The 17,671-nt window shown below is 40.8% G+C and overlaps 2 protein-coding genes across 2 annotated transcripts in view; both read left to right on the top strand.

The window, feature by feature from the left end:
• Positions 1–287: 287 nt before the first annotated feature.
• LOC118706000 (uncharacterized protein C2orf78) lies at positions 288–7,748 on the top strand. Its single transcript, XM_036415138.1, has 4 exons — positions 288–363; positions 1,159–1,227; positions 4,297–5,025; positions 5,831–7,748. The coding sequence occupies exons 1-4, from the start codon at positions 288–290 to the stop codon at positions 7,708–7,710; spliced, it is 2,754 nt and encodes a 917-aa protein (XP_036271031.1). The 3' UTR covers positions 7,711–7,748.
• Positions 7,749–15,254: 7,506 nt separating this feature from the next.
• The window catches only part of LOC118705888 (uncharacterized protein C2orf78), an 8,454-nt gene continuing 6,037 nt past the window's right edge, over positions 15,255–17,671 (top strand). The window contains exon 1 of the mRNA XM_036415010.2: positions 15,255–15,519. Coding sequence (XP_036270903.1) covers positions 15,432–15,519 — 88 coding nt within the window. The 5' untranslated portion in view covers positions 15,255–15,431. The remainder of the gene's footprint in view (positions 15,520–17,671) is intronic.

Raw genomic sequence — 17,671 nt, 5'->3', positions numbered from 1 at the left:
ACACTGGATATATTTATGTGAGAGGAAAAAGAAAAATATTGTGAAGGCCTTGCGTTTAAGAAGACAGGGTGACAAGATGCATACATGGCCCTTGGAACCAGAGGGAGCACATGATGAGCAAAAAAAGTGCAACCAAAGGCTGGAAGAGGAAAGGTTTGCAGTCAGCTGACTCCTAGCCCTTTGGTATTTGCTTGTAAAGAGCAGAGTCCATTGGGGGAAGCATCAGACACTACAAAGAAGACCCTGCTGCTGGAAGTGGGCTGAAAGTAACATCCATAAGTGTCAGAATGCAGGATCAAAGCTTGTCTACAAGCAATGTCTATAATGAAGATGAAGAGAAAATAGGAGCGGTAGGATATGCAAGTACAAAATGGCCATGCCCAGCCCAGGGAAGGTAGGATTCAAGGAGAAGAAGCTACAAGAGAAGAGCCTTGGACCACATCATTCTGCACAAAATGCACTCAAGAAACTTCATTTTACTTTTGAACCAATTGACAGAAAGGGCTCCTTAATCTCTTCATTTACTGCTCAAAAACCATGGTAAATTCACTAATGAGATGGACTGGTATGATTTCAGTTCAACTGTAATTGTGCAACCTAGATGTCCCTTGCCATTCTAACAATATTAGCAATATATGTATATGTCCCTTTCCATTCAAACAATATTAGCAATTATTTATATATATATTTTATTTATATATATATATAAAATAAAAAATATAGGGCATATAAGTAACTAGTAGTTAATTATAATTCACAAAAGTCTGTAACAAACTTTGAAATTATTCCCCTAGCACTAACACCATAGCCTGGGAAAGTGAGAATAGAACAACTGTCCTGTCCACCAGCACATCTATCCCGAGAGCTCAGCCATTTATGTGTTGGTTTAGCTCATCTACCAATCCCTCTATCCAATCCTGTCTTCTTGGAAATCTGACCTCCTGATTGGCTCTCTCATCCCTTTAAACTGCCTGCTTGTGACATCATTCTCCCACCAAACCTACCACCACCTGGTAGAATCTTGGGGTGCCCATGGAGTTGTCTGTAAATAAATTTGGATCATCGCAACTGACCAGTGACCAGTAACTGGTGACCAGTGACCAGTAGCCAGTAGGACCAGTGACTTTTGAACTGGACACATGTGCTCTTTGGCTTCAGCCACTGAGACACCCTCATCGCTTGCATCTACAGTTGATATTTCCTTCTCTTCTTCTCTGACCATGTCAGGTAAGGAAAGAACCTTTTTAAAGTTTCTCATTAGATGTTTGTTTGTCCCTAAACTTAGCGATAGTGTCAAAAGAGAATAGAATAATTTGGGGAAACATTGAACTAGAAGTCTGAAGAACTAATTTCAGTTTGGATTTTGACATCTACTAGCAGTGTGACTTTAGACAAGTCATTAACTCTCTCACAAAAATCTGTTTTTTCCTCATCTGATACATTCGGATGTTAGATTGCTTGTGAACTCTAACCCCTTCCTTTTCTAATATGGAGTTTTAAAGAACACTCATATTGAAATAAAAATCAACAGTTCTTGACAATGTTTTAACAGCAACAGCTAGGTCATGTAGAAAACTAGCAATACATATATGTACAGGATATCTCATGTCTAACGATCTCCCACCACCAAGGTTACTACTTTAGTATTTTAAATTGAGTGTTGTTCCAAAAGTAACATTCATGTGGTTTTGGGGTTTTCTATCCAAACTAGGTGACCAGACAAAATTGGGAGAGAGGATGCAGAGTACTGGGCTATAGGGAGGCAAGTATTTCAATGTAAAAAAATTAGAATTGTTTTCATGGGCACATGCGCACAGGAACCAGGAGGGAGGGGAAAACAGAAGCAGCAAGGAGGGGAAACCATAATAATGAAGAAGGAGAGCATGGAAGGGCTCTCAAGAGCAAAAAGGGTAGTTGGGAATGGAATACTGAAGGGAACCAAAGAGTTTAAATAAAAGCAAAAGGAGCATGGAGTGAAATCAGTTCAGAGTAGGGCAAAATAATGTGGATCTCAGCAAATGCTTACATTGATAGATTAGGAAGGAAAGTAAGGCTGGAATAGGGCACCACCAGCCAACGCAGTGTGTCAAAGCAGTCATATTCATTTCCTGTGTTTTTTTTATTGCCTGTCTGAACAATGTGACATGTGACAGCTTGGAATATAAACATTCAAAATTGTATTTCAGAGTGCTCGCTTCGGCAGCACATATACAAAATTGTATTTCAGAGATGATGTTTGTTATATACAAGATACTAAGAAAGGTGATTATGCAGGCTAGTGGTCAGCAAACTGTGGCTATTGAGTCACATGCAGCTCTTTGGCCTCTTGGCTTTTTAACAAAGGTCACCTTAGGAGTACCCTAATTAAGTTAATAACAATGTACCTACCTATATAGTTTAAATTTAAAAAATTTGGCTCTCAAAAGAAATTTCAATCGTTGTACTGTTGATATTTGGCTCTGTTGACTGAGTTTGCCAACCACTGATCTAGGGCATTGGAAATAACAGAATTTTCAGTGTTTCAATTCGTTCTTAATTTTAAACTATGAAAATATTTTGTCTAGTAAAAAAAAAAAAAAAAAGACTTTAAAAGATATATCCTAAATGGATCACAAAGACTACATCCTTAATTGATAAGTATGTTCCAAGTCAGAGTTGCACCTCATCTTTTCAGTTATTTTCTTCCTAACACAGAGAGCACCCTGACACACAGCCATTGCCCAATTTTAGGTCATAGCTACCGAAGGAGAAACAGAAAACATCAGGACCCATATATCTAGTTCACATTTCTCTAAAAACCTTTCTATGGATGCTTTAGAAAAATCCTACATTAAATTTTTTAATTGGAATCTAATGATGTTGTTTTTAAGACTTTGGGTAGATCCCTTTTCCTGGAATCTACCCAAAGTCTTTTGATGTAGAAGATGATGATAATCTAGGTTTTAAGATAAATATAAAAACCTGTATGATACATTTCAATGATTATTTTTTCTTTGTTTTGAAGTCACATTAATGAAATATATATTAATAATAGACTATCCATTACTTACTGGGGAATATTATTAATAATAGACTAAGTATCTATTACTTGCTGGGGAATAGTCAGAGAAACAATAATGGAATTCCTTTACACTTATTTGGCTCTCTACTTTAAACCAGTTTTTATTGAAACATTGATCTGTATATATTGAAGGCACATATATAGCAAGATTGATTGCATTGTGCTGCTTGTTATACAATATTTAGTGATATATCTTCTCTGTTCCTATGTACTGGCTAGAAGTTTATTGAAAATCACCTATTGTGGGTTGTTTCGGGTTAACGTTATTCACTAAAATAGAATAGGCAATATTAACTTTTATGATATTGCATGTATAAAACAGAACTTCATGTCTAAGTAAATTTATTAGGATTTAATGTTTGCTACAATTTGTACTCATGTCAATTTATTCCTATGATATATGTTGTGTATAATTTTTCTCTTTGTCTTTCCAGAACTTATATATTTTATATAAATCATATGAAATGTATCACTTATAAATGAATTATTACTGTTTTCATCATTATTATGACTTTATAGATGAGAAGCCCAAAGCTAAGAGAGTTTCTCACTTATAGTCATTTTGAAGTAAGATCCAAACCCAGGCTTGAAGAGAGTAAGAATGAACTTTTAAACTTACCAACTGGATTGAGCTTTATGTGCATTCTTGAGAATAGCATGTAAACTGTGCAGGCAAAATGAGCCATTGAAAATAACAATGTAGATAGATGTACTGTTTGCTAAGGGACGAACACACACCTGCATCAGAAGTTCTATTGTTCCTAGATGTTGGCAGTATAATGCGCAGAGCTCTGGAAAGGAAGTCAAGATGCTTAGGTTATGGGACCGGGTACTAATACTAACATAGGGAGAGAACTGAGCCGTAGTTTCCTCCCTGATGAAATGAGAATGTCAGAACAGAGGTTCTCTAAAGACTTCTGGTTCTATAATGCTATGATTCTAGGAGAGAGCATACAAATCAATACTATTGCAGGTTTAAAGGCCAGATAGGCAGGGAGCGGTAGCTTCTAGCCTAGAGAACAATGTATGAACCACACCACCTGGGTTTTCTGTACATTTTTGACCAGGTTGGGAGCATCAGCATTTACAAGGAGGATAAACTTTGAGTTTTGTTATCTCAGTGAGTATTGGTATTTCAGGCTTTCTAATATCGGCAATCTTAAAAAAATGTTATTTTCACACATATTGTTTATCAATCTCTTTGATATTTTTCATCATCTTGTTATTCCCTACAGAGAATTTCAAAAATGCACTTTTTCTTGGAATTTCAAAGTCTCTGCAGTACCCTTTTCCTGTGGAGAGCCATGCAGCCTCCCTACCAGGAAGTGTCTGCAATTTCTACAGAGTCTCTGCTCCAGCCATCAGCTCAGCATTGCACCTGCCATCAGCCTCTGGCACCTCTTTCCAACCTCTCATGGGTGGTGCCTACTTTTACCAACATTCTAGCACAACCATGTTATCTGGAGTTCCAGCTGATTCCAATCCTGGAGTTTCTGAGTGGGCTCTCACAGGAGGCATTGGAAACAAGTCACCATCACTCAGAGACTTCACTGTGACTGTCATTGGCCAGGACACAGCTGTCTCCTCCATGTCTCTGGCGTCCCAGTGTGATCAAACCTCAGATGTCCATAACATGGGCCCTCTGTATCCACCACTTTCTGTCAGCCTTGTTCAGGAGGCACGATCTCACATTCCAAATCAGGGCCATAGCCTGCCACTTCCCTACCAGGAGGGAAGCCAGGTGTGTTACTATAATCAGGGCCCTCTGCTCTCTGCAGAAAGTGGCCCCTACCTGCAGTCCTATGGCTCTGTGTCTTACACAGAGAGCAAGGCCTCTGCCCCTGGCCCAGAGACGGTCATGGTGCTAAAGGAGGCTCAGCCCACAAATATCATACCACCAGTCTCCACCTCTGGAATCTGCTACTCTGTGCCTCCTCAACCCATCACAAGGACAGGCTTCCAAGGTGAGTACAAACAGCAACAAGCAAGAGGAATAAGGTCAGCATTCAAAACTAGGGTCAATCTGTAGCTACAAAGTGGTGGGTCCTCAGACAGGCAGAATGTAAGTCCGGTGACTTTAAGCATTGCCACCATCAGTCAGTGACCTCCATTCTCAGAACCTTTATGAGGACAGCTGATAGAGGTGGAGGTGGGGCACTGTAGCGACCTTGGATGCCACATGTAAGAGAAATCCAAGAGCATTCCAAGGGACACCACACTTTCCACTCCCCTACCTGATGAGTCCCTATAAAATAACCTCTTTTGGTTTATTGCTTTTCTCTGTTTCTAAGACATTTCAGAATATTATTGTGACAGTGTCTGTTTAGTTGATAGCTGGATGTAGGACCTCATGTCCCAACATCTGGTCAAAAGCATGCAGGCTGTGATCTCCCCTTGCTTATAGACTTCATCAGGAAGAGCCCCATTCCCGGTCTTAGTTCTTGGTGTGAAGTGTTTTGATTCACTGAGGATAGTTGAGAGAATTGAATGGGTTCCATATGAAACGGGGAAACATTCAAAAATCACTTTTATTTTTTATTTGACTTATAACAACCCTGTGAAATGGAAAGAAAAAAATGAAAAAATGACCATTAAGAAACAGAACAGTTCGCTTTTATCACCTAGCACAGGGAGCTGTTCATGATCCTGCTAAAGACCTTGTAGGAATGCCTTTGCCACTGTTGGAAGGCACATGATTGCTGCATTGGTGGTGCTGGGGGAGCATCTTATTACCAGGGACTGACTGACTTCCCCTTGCTTCCATTGCAGTGATGGAGACTTCCCTGGGGATGGAGACTTCTCAGGCATTGCAACTTCCAGGCCAAATAATTTATCTACCACCTCCAGAATTCCCCAAGTCCTGCAGGAACACACATATCCAGGTACTTGAGAATTACCCACCACCTCAGAGTGGGGACATAGCAATGGCATCTCTAGTCCAGAGTCCTGGTAATCTCCTGGCACTGCCTCCAGCTCCAAGGCAGGAACAGAAAGAAAATAAGAATGTGGAGAATACTAAAACCACGCTTTCCAAGCATCTGAATGGCTGCCAGATCCCAAGAGAAATTCAAGCTTCTCCACTGCTCCATTTAGAATTAGCTGACATTCCCCAGGTCTTGGCCTACATCGATCCAATTGACCAAGAGAAGCAGCCTGGTGGTGACAACTCTGGTTTGAGGAAGAAGAGACTGAGTCATAAGGACCAAGGGGCACCTGAAAATGGGACTGAATCTAATGATAGTTTTGCTGACATCGCTACACTGGTGAAGGGTATTCAACTTCCACAGGTCTTAACTCCCTTGGATGACCTAGATCAGCCCCAAGATTCCACGGTGATCAAAACCAAAACCACCAGAGGCCTGAAGTTGCATGAGGTGCAGAAAAAGTCAAGTGTCGGAAAGGCTCGTACTGATGCAGGCTGGAATATTAAACATAAAGCCTCTGAGCCTATCACTGATGCTTCCAAGGCCAAGATCAAGCCCGAGAGCCCAGACTGTGTGTTCCTGGGAGAAGTGGTTCTTTGCAACGCTGCAGCTGATGGAAGGGCTTCTGGAAACATGGCCAAGCATTCTAACAGTAAACCTCAGAAAGCTGCACTTAGCAAGACCAACAAAATTAAGAGCCCTGGGCAGGAAAACACCAAAAGAAACAAAGAAAACTACTCCAAGAGAGCTGAGGAGAGGAAGCAGTCAGCGAACAAAGTTAAGAGACAGGAAAAGTCAGCCATTCCCAAGATGAAGAGGGGGAAAAGTCATTTTGAGATGCCACAAGAGGCCATCAAAAAGCCTCGCAGCAGCCTCGGTATGCACATGCTGGAGTCTGTGCAGGTTTTCCATGCACTGGGCAAGAAGACTGACAAGAAAGCTGAGCTGTCTTCCTCATGGGCCCAGGGAAACTTAAGCAACCCCAAAGGCCCCCAGTCACGCCCAGCTATTAAAAGGTGGCGGGATTCTCCGGGGGAGGGCAAAGGTCCAGAGATAACTCAAGTCAAATGCCAGAAACTACATGGAAGTGCTGACAAAGGGTCTTCATCTCCATCCCAGGACCAGCTGCCATCTCCCGGTAAGGTCAAGTTGGTGCCATTGGTTTTCCCAACCATGGACAAGCCTCAAGCTAGACGTGTTCCTCGCAGGCCACAGGCGGCATCACGTCGGCCTGCTGTGACCAACCCTGCCAAGCCTGCTGCAGGCAATGCATCCCTGCCAACTCCTGCATCTATGACAGGTCCTGTCAGCTCAGCTCAGCCAATGGCCACGAACTCAACCAGACCAGGTTTGAACAACCCTGACCAGCCTAGTGTCCCTCAGCCTCCTGCTTCTAGGCCTGCACCCTATAAAACATCATCTCATGCTTGTTTCCAGCGAGAGCCTGTTCACACTGCTGTGAGCCAGCCCCGGATCCCGCTCAAGCCTCACAACCACTATCTTCTCCAGGATTTTGCCCTCCAACCAATTCCATGGAGGAAATCTGAGGTTCTGGGGCCAGTGATGTCAACACCCATCACAGATGAGCAGAGGCCAGATCGAGAGGCCATGAAAAGGAAGGCTCAACTAGAGCGTGAGAATGCTGCCAAATTGGGGAAAATGCAGCATTTCACTGAGAGGGAGAAAGAAATGGACATTTCTCTGTACTATGGCTATGTGATGTAGGAGATGCGGGGAGTATTGGTGCCACTTTGTGTACCTGTTTTTCCATAGATAGATCAATAGATTGATAGATTACGAGATAGGTAGATATGAATTTCTCTATTTTGATATATTTTATAACTTAAGAAACCTGAATAAATATTATAAATTAGCATTATTAATAAAGAAGCATTTTGAGTTTTGAGATGCTGTTAACTGTGCTCTTTCTTTGGTGGGTATGGAGATCAAAGGCTGCCTGATAAGAATTGGAAGTTGTATGGGCAAATGAGTGACAAGGGCTAAGTACTATGAGGAAAAAAGGAACATGGGCCATGGCCATAAAAGCCAAAAGGAGAGAAATGTAATGGATTATTAAATAGAAGCAGAAGGGGGAATGTATGGGAGAAGTGAGAAGCAGGATCTGAGATTAGTGTGAAAACAGAAAAATCTTTAATAGATTTGAGAGGGCAGAACCTGAGTCTAAGTTGACCAGAAGAAATGTAAAAAAGCTCTTGAGGAGACTGACCTTATATGTGTCCTGAATAAGTGTTTCAGAAAACAAATTCAGGACACATTTCCTACAGGTTTGGGTCGCCTTATCCTATAGAATACAATGCTAATATGCAAATTGACTGAACGGTTGCTATGATGCACACTGACCACCAGAGGGCAGGCACTCAACACAGGAGCTGTCCCCTGGTGGTCAGTGTGCTCCCAGAGGGGAGCCCTGCTTAGCCAGAAGCCAGGCTCACAGGTGGCCAGTGCAGTGGCGGCGGTGGTGAGAGCTTCTCCCACCTCCACAGCAGTGCTAAGGATGTCCAACTGCCAGCCTAGGCCAGCTCCATAGCCAGTTGTATATCCCCAAGGGCTCCCAGACTGTGAGAGATGGGGCAGGCTGCTGGGCTGAGGGATCCCCTCAGTGCATGAATCTCGTGCACTGGGCCTCTAGTCCATATATGATTATAGTTAGAGAAAGTGGGGACAAATCAGGGAAACCTACCAGATGAGTGGCAAGGGCTTAGAGTTTTCCTGGAGCAGCTGATAACAGGGGCTACAGAAGTGAATGTCTGCAATAGGAAGCCCACCCAGGACAGGACGTGAGAAATAAATGATCATTTACTACAGCTATGCCCAGGCCCAATACACCCTTCAGTAATTCTTCACAACATGCAAGGGCAGTATCCCTGCGTCACATTACCAGAGAGACTAAGCAATGTGCTGAGGTCACATTGCATAAAGCCTCCATTAGAGGCCTTTCTCCGAAGTCTTCATTATTTGTAAGTGCCCATAGGTGGCCAACTGGCTTTCACAGGACAGCATCCAGAAGTTACTGGTGCATGAGATCAAACATCAGATGAAGCCTAAACATTAACTTGAATGGCAAGATAGGGCCTCCTGCATGACTCCAGGCTGCACATGCCACCTTGTCTAAACACCTCCATCAACTGAGTAAAGTTTAAAAGAAAAATCCTTGGAAGAATCCATGCCCACTGGCAACAGCAATAGGCACAATGGGTCGTGGGTGACCAGCCTCCTAACTGCAGTAGCAAGGGATTCCTTGGGAACACAGAGAAAGGAGAGTCTGGTCTGGACTGGAGATATTTAGCTCATAGTATTAGTCTCATTTACATACTAGTATCAGGAATTTAGCTATTAATGCAGGAATCCATAGGGGGAAAGCCTTGAAAATTTTGATAAGTTTCAGACACATCTCTATACTGCAACACTTCTCACAATTTCTTTCAGGTAAGAATGTACAATCTTGGAAAAAAACTCCTATCTCATAAGAGGAAAAGTTAACTTATAAATGAAATATGTCTCCTTGGAAATTTCATCTATAGGAGTTACCTTCTTGTAGACATTTGGACTCTTGGATCACACACTTCGTACCCAATGGCAATACAAAGCCCTAGGTAGATTGATCCAGGCACTTTAAAAGCTTACCATCAAGAGAAGTTATGAGATCCATAGACTTCCTCTCCCAAACCAGCTTACTCCATAGATAGCATGGGGAAGAAGGAGGTTTATAGTTGTGAGTATGGGAAACACAGACTTTATAGTTGTATGATTATTTATACAGGATTGAATTATTTTCTATTCAAGCAACTGTATACCTAGTTTTGCTCTCCCTTCTCGTGCCCCCCTTTCCCCCATGTAGAAGACTGGATTCGCAACTCACTGTCACAACGGTGTTAGTGAGAAAAGCACAAACCAAGGAAGAAACGAAGAGGCAAACCTGGCCACGTCAGGCTGAATATACACATCTGTTCCTTATTCTTCTATGCATAGCATAACTCACCACAATGTCCTTTTTCACAGACCCCTTTTTAAGTTTCTCCACAAAACCCATCAGAACAAGCTAGTTCATGATGCTTTAAAAAAAATTCATCAAGGGAAAAATATGCAATATGTCTTACCATGGTGGAATCTTTAAAGATAAGACTAGGGTGCTGCTAGTAATGCAGACTGGTGCCGCCACTGTGAAAAACAGTCAAGAATATCTTCAAAAAGTAAAAAAATGGAACTCCCATTTGACCTAATAATCTCGCTTCCAGGACTATATTCTAAGAAACCAGAAACACTAATCAGAAAGGATATATGCACCCCTATGTTCAAAGAAGCACAAACTGAAATATCTAAGATTTAGAAAAGAGCCCAAGTCCCTATGAGCAAGTAAGTGGATAAAACAGCTATGGTATATTTACACAATGAAATACTATGCTGTAAGTAAGTAAATAAATAAATAATAGATAGATAGATAAATAAATAAATAAATAAATAATCTCTTACCATTTGGAAAGCATAGACAGACCTGGAGAGTATTATGCTAAGCTAAATAAGCCAGAGTAAGACAAGTATTAACTCATTCATATGTAGAATCTAATGAACAAAAGAAGCTGATGAGCAAAACAGATCTAGTAACATAGAAGCATGGAACAGCCTGACAAATTTCAGATGAAAGGTTGGAATGGGAGTGGTATGTGTGGTGTGATTAACAGGGGAACTTGTATGCATATATGCATAGCCTTTGGACACAGAAAATGTAGTGGTGAAGTTAGAAGGGAGAACAGCAGTGGTGGGATGTAGGGGTTCAATGGGGAGAAAACAAAAACAGAAAATAAAGGAGACATCTCTAATCTACCTAATCAAAGAGGAACATGCTAATTGATCATACTTTGTGAAGCTCACCAGCCAATCAGGAGTGAGTATGCAAATTATCCCAACTAAGATGGTGGTTTAATTTTTTAAAAAAATATATTTTATTGATTTTTTTAGAGAGGAAAGGAGAAGGATAGAGAGTTAGAAAAATCTATGATAAAGAAACATTGATAAGCTGCCTCCTGCACACCTCCTACTGGGGAGGTGTCCGCAAATAAGGTACATACCCTTGACCAGAATCGAATCTGGGACCTTTCAGTCTGCAGGCTGACACTCTAACCACTGAGCCAAACTGGTTTCGGCAATGGTGGGTTAATTTATATAAGCAGGCACTGAGTGTGCATGGCAATGATATAGGCATCCTGCACCACCCCAGCTGCTCCGGGACACTGGGCAGCATGGGAAGACAGCAAGTTGGCTTTAGGCCAGAGCAGAAAGGCAGCTCCGGGCCAGAGTAGAAAGGCAGCTCTGGCCAAAGCAAAGGCGGTGCTGGCAGCCAGTGGAAAGAAGACCCATTCTTGCACGAATCTTTGTGCATCTTGCCGCTAGTACAACAATATCAATGAATAAATAAATAAATAATACGACTAGGTAAAAAACATGTGGACAAAACCAGAGCACTGACACACACTATAAAAACAATCTGTGGGAGAAGCCAAGATGGTGGCATAGGTAAACACCTAAACCAGGCGTCTTCAAACTACGGCCCGCGGGCCACATGCGGCCCGCAGAGGAGTCTGATCCGGCCCGCCAGGTTTTTTGGGCAGTGAGCGCAGCCGAGGTGTTACAGTAGGAATTAGTAGTTCATATAGTCCGGCCCTCCAGCTCTCTGAGGGACCGTGATCTGGCCCCCACTTTAAAAAGTTTGAGGACCCCTGACCTAAACTGTGGCCTCACACAACAATATTAAAACTACAACTAAAAGACAAAACAGACACCACCCAAAACCACCGGAATGCTGGCCAAGTGGAAATTCTACAACTAAAAGAAAAGAGGAAAGTACAATACATTGAGAATCAGAGGAGCTGCAGAAGGCAGAGGTTCGAACAACCACGTGTGGAGAAGATGGGCAGCTGTGTGCATGGGCAGCTTGCTATCTAAAGCGATAGGGAGACAAAAGCTCCCAACTGCACTGAACTCCAGTTTCAGGAGAGATGCTGAGAAACCAGACTCATTTTGGGGGAAATCTGGACTGTCAGAAAAGAGAAAACATACTGAGACTAGGAAACTGTGAAAGGCAGAGGTCTGAAGGCATGCACACACAGAGAGGATTGACTGCTGAATGCATGGGCAGCTGAGTGTGCAGCTGGCTTTCTAAGCAGGAGGGAGAAGGCAACTCCCGACTGCATGGAACTCCAGTTCTGGGCAAGTTTCTAAAAACCCTAACTCATTCGGGAAGAAACTGGACTGTGGCAGCATGCGAAACTCGATGGCAGCTTTCTCCCAGAGGTGCTTGCAGCAATTACCAAGGGATACTTAGACCCAGGGGCCTCATAGGACAGGGCTGACGTGAAATCAAGGCTGTCTGCTCTGCCCTGAAACCCAACACCATTCAAGCTGAATACAGAGGATTTGCAATTTTGCAAGTCTTGTCTCATAACAGTGTCTCCAGCACAGAAGTTCTTATAGCATAGACATAGCTGATCCTCACAGCCAATTGGTCTGGAGGTCAATAACACCCAGTTATAACAACAACAATCCAGACTTAACTACAACAAGGCTGAGCACACAGTCCACAAAGGGGTGCACTAAGAGTGTCCACCTTAGGGAACTGGGGAGGCTGACACTGTGGTCTAGAGAACGCCTAGCATACAAAGCTACTCTACCACTCAGGAAAGCAGTGAAAATGTGGAGACAGAGAGATAGATTGCAAAGGAAAGAAATGGAGAAACTAAATGACTGGATATAGAGTTCAAAACCATTGTTATAAGGTTATTCAAGAATTTCCTTGAAAAGGCTGATAAATTTAGCAAGACCCTATAGGATATGAAAAAGGACCAACTAGAAATTAAACATACACTGACTAAAGTAAAAAATATTATACAGAGACCTAACAGCAGACTAGAGGACTGCAAGAATCAACTCAAAGATTTGAATTACAAGGAAGCAAGAAACACTCAGCCCGAAAAGAAAAAAGAATACAAAAATATGAAGATAGCGTAAGGAACGTCGGGGACAACCTCAAGTGTAACAACATCAGAATTATGGGGGTGCCAGAAGAAGAGAGAGAGCAAGACACTGAAAGCCTATTTGAAGAAATAATGACCGAAAACTTTCCCCACCTGGTCAAAAAAATAGACTTACAAGTCCAGGAAGCAAACAAAACCCCAAACAAAGGGAATCCAAAGAGGACCACACCAAGACACATATAATTGAAATGCAAAGAGCAAAACACAGAGATAATATTAAAAGCAGCAAGAGAAAAACAGTTAATTACCTACACTCTCAGACCACTGTCAGCTGATTTCTCAACATAAACTATGCAGCCCAGAAGAAAGTGGCAAGAAATATTCAAAGTGATGAATAGCAGGAACATACAAACAAGATTACTCTACCCAGAAAAGCTATCATTCAGAACTGAAGGGAAGATAAAGAGCTTCACAGATAAGAAAAAGCTAAAGGAGTTCATCACCACCAAAGCAGTATTATATGAAATGCTGAAAGATATTCTTAAAGAAGAGGAAGAAGAAGAAAAAGGTAAAGATAAAAATTATGAACAACAAATACATGTCTAGCAACAAGTGAATCTAAAAATCAAGTTAATAAAAAATCTGATGAACAGAATAAACTGGTGAATATAATAGGATCAGAGGCATAGAAAGAGAGTGGACCAATAATTATCAGGGGGAAAGATAATGGGGGGTGCGGGAAGATACTGGACAAAAAGAGTACACCTATGGATGAGGACAGTGTGTGGGGGGGGAGTTAAGGACAAAGGTGGGGTGGAAATTGGGTGGAGGGAAGCTATGGGGCGGGAAAAGAGGAACAATTGTAATAATCAAAACAATAAAGATTTATTAAATTTTAAAAAAAATAAAAAATAAAACAAAAAAATCTATATTCTGCAAACACACCAATGACTTAAATAAATGAGGTCATATTACATGAAAGAAAGTAAAAATATATTTAAGATTAAAATCTCTAATAAGCAATATTCTTTGAATTTGCCACACTAGATATATATACATGTTTATAAGTTGTATATACATGTAAATTGTCTGTTCTCTTAATACAAAATGAGACCAAAATGTGTCCACTTATTTTTTACAGAACCTAAAATATCCACATAAACCTCTCTTGTCTTCTACACTTTCACTTAGCCTGTCCCCTATGCTCTAAGAATGGATTTGTGTTTCTCTAACCATTCTCCTCCTCACTTTTGCCTGGCCTTGCACCCCAGCATGGCAGACAGAGAATCCTAGAGGCCCAAAGTTCTACAGCGGCTGTTTGCAAAGGGGGAGGAGACTACAGTAACTGCCACACTGGCTACACTTTATGAAAGAAGGGAAAAGGGTAATATCGTGAATGCCTCTCACCTATGACAGAGCAGGATGGCAGAATGCCTACATGGCCCAAGGAACCAGAGGGAGCACATTATCGGCCGAAGAAGTGCAAGCAAAGGCTGGAAGAGGAAAGGTTTGCAGTCAGCTGACTCCTAGCTCTTTGGTAGTTGCTTCTAAAGGGCAGAGTCCATTGGGGGAAGCAGCAGACACTACAAAGAAGATCCTGTTGCTGGAAGTGGGCTGGAAGTAACATCCATAAGTGTCAGAATGCAGGATCAAAGCTTGTCTACAAACAATGTCTACAATGAAGGAGAAAAAATGAGAGTGGTAGGAGATGCAGGACAACCTAGCCTGGACCAGCCCAGCCCAGCCCAGCCTAGGGAAGGTGGGATTCAAGAAGAAGAAACTACAAGAGTAGTGCCTTACACCACATCACTCTGCACAAAATGTGCTCAAGAAACTTCATTTTACTTTTGAACCAACTGACAAAAAGGGCATCTTAATTCTCTCCTTTGCTTCTCAAAAGCCATGGTAAATTCACTAATGAGATGGTGTCATAAATTCACTAATGATTTCAGAAAAACTGTAATTGTGCAACCTAGATGTCCCTTTCCATTCTCTCTAACAATATTAGCAAAATATATATAATGGTAAATATGTTATACAATATAATATATGGAATATAAGTAATTACTAGTTAATTATATTCATGAATGTCTGTAACAAACTTTGAGATTATTCTCCTAATATCATAGCTTGGAAAAGTGAGTCTAACAACTGTCTTGTCCAGCAGCATATCTGTCCTGAGAGCTCGGCCATTTACATGTTGGTCTACCTCACCTACCCTCCCTCTATCCAATCCTGACTTCTTGGAAATCTGACCTCCTGATTGGCTCTCTCATCCCTTTAAACTGCCAGCTTGTGACATCATTCTCCCACCAAACCTACCACCACCTGGTAGAATCTTGGGGTACCCATGAAGTTGTCTGTAAATAAATTTGGATCATCGCAACTGACCAGTGACCAGTAACTGGTGACCAGTGACCAGTGGCCAGTAGGACCAGTGACTTTCGTACTGGACACATGTGCTCTTTGGCTTCAGCCACTGAGACACCCTCATCGCTTGCATCTACAGTTGATATTTCCTTCTCTTCTTCTCTGACCATGTCAGGTAAGGAAAGAACCTTTTTAAAGTGTCTCATTAGATATTTGTTTGCCCCTAAATTTAGCCATAGTGTCAAAAGAGAATAGAATAATTTGGGGAAATATTGAACTAGAAGTCTGAAGAACTAATTTCAGTTTGGATTTGGACAAGTCATTGACTCTCTCACAAAATCTATTTTTTTCCTCATCCGATACATTCAAATGTTAGATTGCTTGTGGACTCCAACCCCTTCCTCTTTTAATATTGAGTCTTAAAGAACACTTATGTTGAAATCAAAATTAACACTTCTTGACAATGTTTCAACAGCAACAGAATGAAAACCTAGGTCATTTAGAGAACTAGTGATATATACAAGATATCTCATGTGTAATGATATTCCACCACCAAGGTTTCAATTTTAGTATTTTAAATTGAGTGCTGTTCCAAAAGTAGTATTCATGTGGTTTTGGAGTTATCTATCCAAACTAGGTAACCAGACAAAATAGGGAGAGAAGATGGAGAGTACTGGACTATAGGGATGCAAGTATTTAGATGTAAAAAAAATATATATATATTGCTTTCATGGACACATGCCCACAGGAACCAGGAGGGAGGGGAAAATAGAAGCAGGAAGGAGGGGAAACCTTAATAATGAAGAAGGAGAACATGGAAGGGCTCTCAAGAGCAAAAAGGGTACTTGGGAATGGAATATTGAAGGGAACCAAAGAGTTTAAATGAAAGCAGAAAGAGTATGGAGTGAAATCAGCTCAGAGTAGGGCGAAATAATGTGGATCTCAGCAAATGCTTACATTGACAGACTAGGAAGGAAAGTAAGGCTGGAGTAGGGCACCACTAGCCAAAGCAGTGGGTCAAAACAGTCAGATTCATTTCCTGTGTTCTTTTATTGCCTGTCTGAACAAGGTGACATGTGACAGTTTAAACATAAACATTCAAAATTGTATTTCAGAGTGCTCGCTTCGGCAGCACATATACAAAATTGTATTTCAGAAATGATGTTTGTTATATACAAGATACTAAGAAAGGTGATTATGCAGGCTAGTGGTCAGCAAACTGTGGCTGTTGAGTCACATGCAGCTCTTTGGCCCCTTGGCTTTTTAACAAAGGTCACCTTAGGAGTACCCTAATTAAGTTAATAACAATGTACCTACCTATATAGTTTAAGTTTAAAAAAGTTGACTCCCAAAAGAAATTTAAATCTTTGTACTGTTGATATTTGGCTCTGTTGACTGAGTTTGCCGACCACTGATCTAGGGCATTGGGAATAACAGAATTTTCAATGTTTCAATACATTCTGATTTTTAAACTATGACAATGTTTTGTCTACTAAAGAAAATAAGACTTTAAAAGATATATCCTAAATGGATCACAAAGACTACATCCTTTATGTGATAAGTATATTCCACGACAGAATTGCACTTCATCTTTACAGTTATTTTCTTCCTAACACAGAGAGCACCCTGACACACAGCCATTGCCCAATTTTAGGTCATAGCTACCGAAGGAGAAAAAGAAAACATCAGGACTCATATATCTAAGTTCACATTTCTCTAAAAACCTATCTATGGATGCATTAGAAAAATCCTACATTAAATTTTTTAATTGGAATCTAATGATGTTGTTTTTAAGACTTTGGGTAGATGCCTTTTCCTGGAATCTACCCAAAGTCTTTTGATGTAGAAGATGATGATAATCTAGGTTTTAAGATAAATATAAAAACCTGTATGATACATTTTAATGATTATTTTTTCTTTGTTTTGAAGTCACATTAATGAAATATATATTAATAATAGACTATCCATTACTTACTGGGGAATATTATTAATAATAGATTAAGTATCTATTACTTGCTGGGGAATATTCAGAGAAACAATAATGGAATTCCTTTACACTTATTTGGCTCTCTACTTTAAACCAGTTTTTATTGAAACATTGATCTGTATATACTGAAGGCACATATATAGCAAGATTGATTGCATTGTGCTGCTTGTTATACAATATTTAGTGATATATCTTCTCTGTTCATATGTACTGGCTGGAAGATTATTGAAAATCACGTATTGTGGGTTGTTTCTGGTTAACGTTATTCACTAAAATAGAATAGGCAATATTAACTTTTATGATATTGCATGTATAAAACAGAACTTCATGTCTAAGTAAA

This window comes from Pipistrellus kuhlii, unplaced genomic scaffold, assembly GCF_014108245.1.
Source record: "Pipistrellus kuhlii isolate mPipKuh1 unplaced genomic scaffold, mPipKuh1.p scaffold_m20_p_5, whole genome shotgun sequence".
Taxonomy (NCBI): domain Eukaryota; kingdom Metazoa; phylum Chordata; class Mammalia; order Chiroptera; family Vespertilionidae; genus Pipistrellus; species Pipistrellus kuhlii.
Note: the sequence above shows the minus strand (reverse complement) of the source record. Positions and strands in the feature narration are given on the sequence as shown.